General features: G+C 52.5%; 1 protein-coding gene across 1 annotated transcript in view; it reads left to right on the forward strand.

Annotated features, from left to right (window-relative positions):
• The first annotated feature begins 48 nt into the window (after nt 1-48).
• Nucleotides 49-2,601, forward strand: part of MAP1A (microtubule-associated protein 1A) — a 21,352-nt gene continuing 18,799 nt past the window's right edge. The window contains exons 1-2 of the mRNA XM_010836146.1: nt 49-320; nt 1,577-1,678. Of these exons, the coding sequence (XP_010834448.1) occupies nt 83-320; nt 1,577-1,678 (340 nt within the window). The 5' untranslated portion in view covers nt 49-82. The remainder of the gene's footprint in view (nt 321-1,576; nt 1,679-2,601) is intronic.

Genomic DNA, 2,601 nt, shown 5'->3' on the forward strand with positions numbered 1-2,601 from the left:
GACTTCTGCCGCCGGCCTTTAAGAACCGCGCGCACTCTACCCGCAGCGGACACGGCCGGCCTAGCGCGCCAACGGAGTTTCCATGGAGACCGAGGCTGGGCCCGGGCGGCCTCGTGGCGTTGCCATGGAGACAAGTCCCGGGCTAGGGCTCCGCAGCCCCGGCTCTCCGCCGGCTCAGAACCCCGCGGAGCCGCTGCGCGAGGCCGGAGCCGTGGTGGCGGCGGCACGCTGGGACCTGCGGAAGCACTCTTTGCTCATCGTGATCGGCGATATCGCTACAGAGAGTCAGCTGAGGGCCGTTCGGGCCCACCTTGAACAAGGTGAGCTGCTGTCCTGGCTGCGCTAGGGACATCCTCCATCCCGTGCTTCTCTGCCGTCTGCATCCTCTATCCCTAGTGTGCATTTCCTGAGATCTGCGCGCCCTGTTAATCTGAATCATCAGCCCCTGTCACCTGCATCTTCTGTGTCACGCGTTCGTGTCCTCCCAAACTGCCAACATCTCACAACCCCATCCTTGCCTCACACCCCACGGCGTTCCGCAATCTCCCTCAGGCAGGGGTCGGGGTAGGGGTGGGGGAGCTGGCACTGCCTGGGTGGGGATGCCCTCTGGTTATACCCTCCTCTCCCCGCAGTGTCCTTGGGCCAGAGGTCCTGAAAGTCTTCACCATCCCCTGAAGAGTCCATGTCCCTACCTTAGTTTCTTCTTTAGGGTTCTTGAACCAAGCACAGTGTGCTTTCTGAATGCTGTAGACAGATCTCAAATATCCCAGTGCTAGCCGCCAGTCTGAAAGAGTGACCTTCGTGGCCACAAGCTCTTCAGCCCTCCACTGCCTGTGGCGCAGTGCTGCGGAGCCACCTGCGGGTGGAAGCAAGCCACGGAGGAGTGGAGGCAAGGAGGGGGCCACAGAAGGAAAGTCTAGGATCCTACTTAGCCGTATTGGGCAGGCAGCTCCTAGTATCTGGAAACGGAGAAGGCGATGGCACCCCACTCCAGTACTCTTGCCTGGAAAATCCCATGGACGGAGGAGCCCCATTAGGCTGCAGTCCATGGGGTCGCTCAGAGTCAGACAGGACTGAGCGACTTCACTTTCACTTTTCACCTTCATGCATTGGAGAAGGAAATGGCAACCCACTCCAGTATTCTTGCCTGGAGAATCCCAGGGACAGGGGAGCCTGGTGGGCTGCCGTCTATGGGGTCACACAGAGTCGGACACGACTGAAGCGACTTAGCAGTAGCAGCAGCAGCAGTATCTGGAAATGGGCCCTTGGGTGTCACTTCTATCACAACTGGGCAACTCTGCAAGAAAATTCCTACATACAAATTTACCAATGACCAAATTTAGCCTAAACTCTGCCCTCCTTCCTGTAGCTCAAGCAAAGTCCAAGAACGGTACAGGATGGGAGCTAGACATAGGACTGGCCACCTTTCTTAAATACATTAGTGAGGCTGATCATGGCAACCATCCTTATCCCCTCCCTCTCACCCCTCACCCCTTCTGTGAGCTTGGAAATGCTCCCCGAAGTCCAGTCCCTCTGACCTTATCTAGGTCCCTCTTTGTTTCTTTTTCTCTCACAGGCATTCTCTCCTGGAACATTGATTTATCATCCATTGACTTGAACCAACAATTGAGACTCTTCATTACCCGGCATCTAGCTCACTTCTCCTCAGAGGTCAAAGGTTAGGACTAGTGTCATTTGTCTCGGTGCTGTGGGTGAGGGATGGTCACAGAAGAGCAGAAGTCCAGTCTCTCTGGCAGAACTGACCTTGTGGGAAGTTTGGGTTGGGGAGAAGGGAGGGGCTCCTGAGGGGAATGTTGTAGAGCTCTGTAGCAATCTCCACATACCCAGGTCACTTCACAGACAAATGGTATGATTGTGGAGGAAGCCTGGAGAATGTAATTTCTACCTGAGAAGGGGGTGGTTTATGGACAGCCAACATGCACTAAGGGAATGAGGTACCTCTTGAGTGATGAATCATCTCCTATGTAAAAAGTTCACTCTCTTTTTTGTGTTCCCCTTTCTGTATACCCTGAGCTCCTTGCTTCCCTTTACAGAGACCCTTGAGTTCCCCCACTCACCTTTCCAGATCCTTGCTTAGCACTTTCCCTCAGGCTGCACAGCCTATCCTCTAGCCTCTAGAGTTTCTGGTTCCTCCTTTGGCTCAGTCAGCAGATGTTCAGAACACAGCAGAAACCTTGACCCAAAGGCTGATGAGCACCATTAAATGTACCAGGAAGCAGGGTTTCCTGGGTTCACTGCTGCAAGAAAGAGCTAGCCATACTTTGAGATTTGGCTCTGAGATCAAAGTTTGCAAGATGCAGTTTTGCATTCTGCTGTGTGGGAGAAATGGTCAGGAATTTGAGAAAAGTAACATTTTAGAAGCTATTATTCCATGATGGTATCTATGGGAAGACTTACAGAAAGCTCTACATCCCATTATAAAAATGCTTGGGCATCTGGTCATGTTATTGGTAAATGTCGGCAAACCAATTGATACACCAGTGTCTCTATGGAATATAAATCCACCCAATTCAACAGTCCTTACCATCAAATGACTGAATTTGTATCTTATGCAGATGATTCTCAGTTATCCATTATATC

Source organism: Bison bison, unplaced genomic scaffold (assembly GCF_000754665.1).
Source record: "Bison bison bison isolate TAMUID 2011002044 unplaced genomic scaffold, Bison_UMD1.0 scf7180017864061, whole genome shotgun sequence".
Lineage (NCBI taxonomy): Eukaryota > Metazoa > Chordata > Mammalia > Artiodactyla > Bovidae > Bison > Bison bison.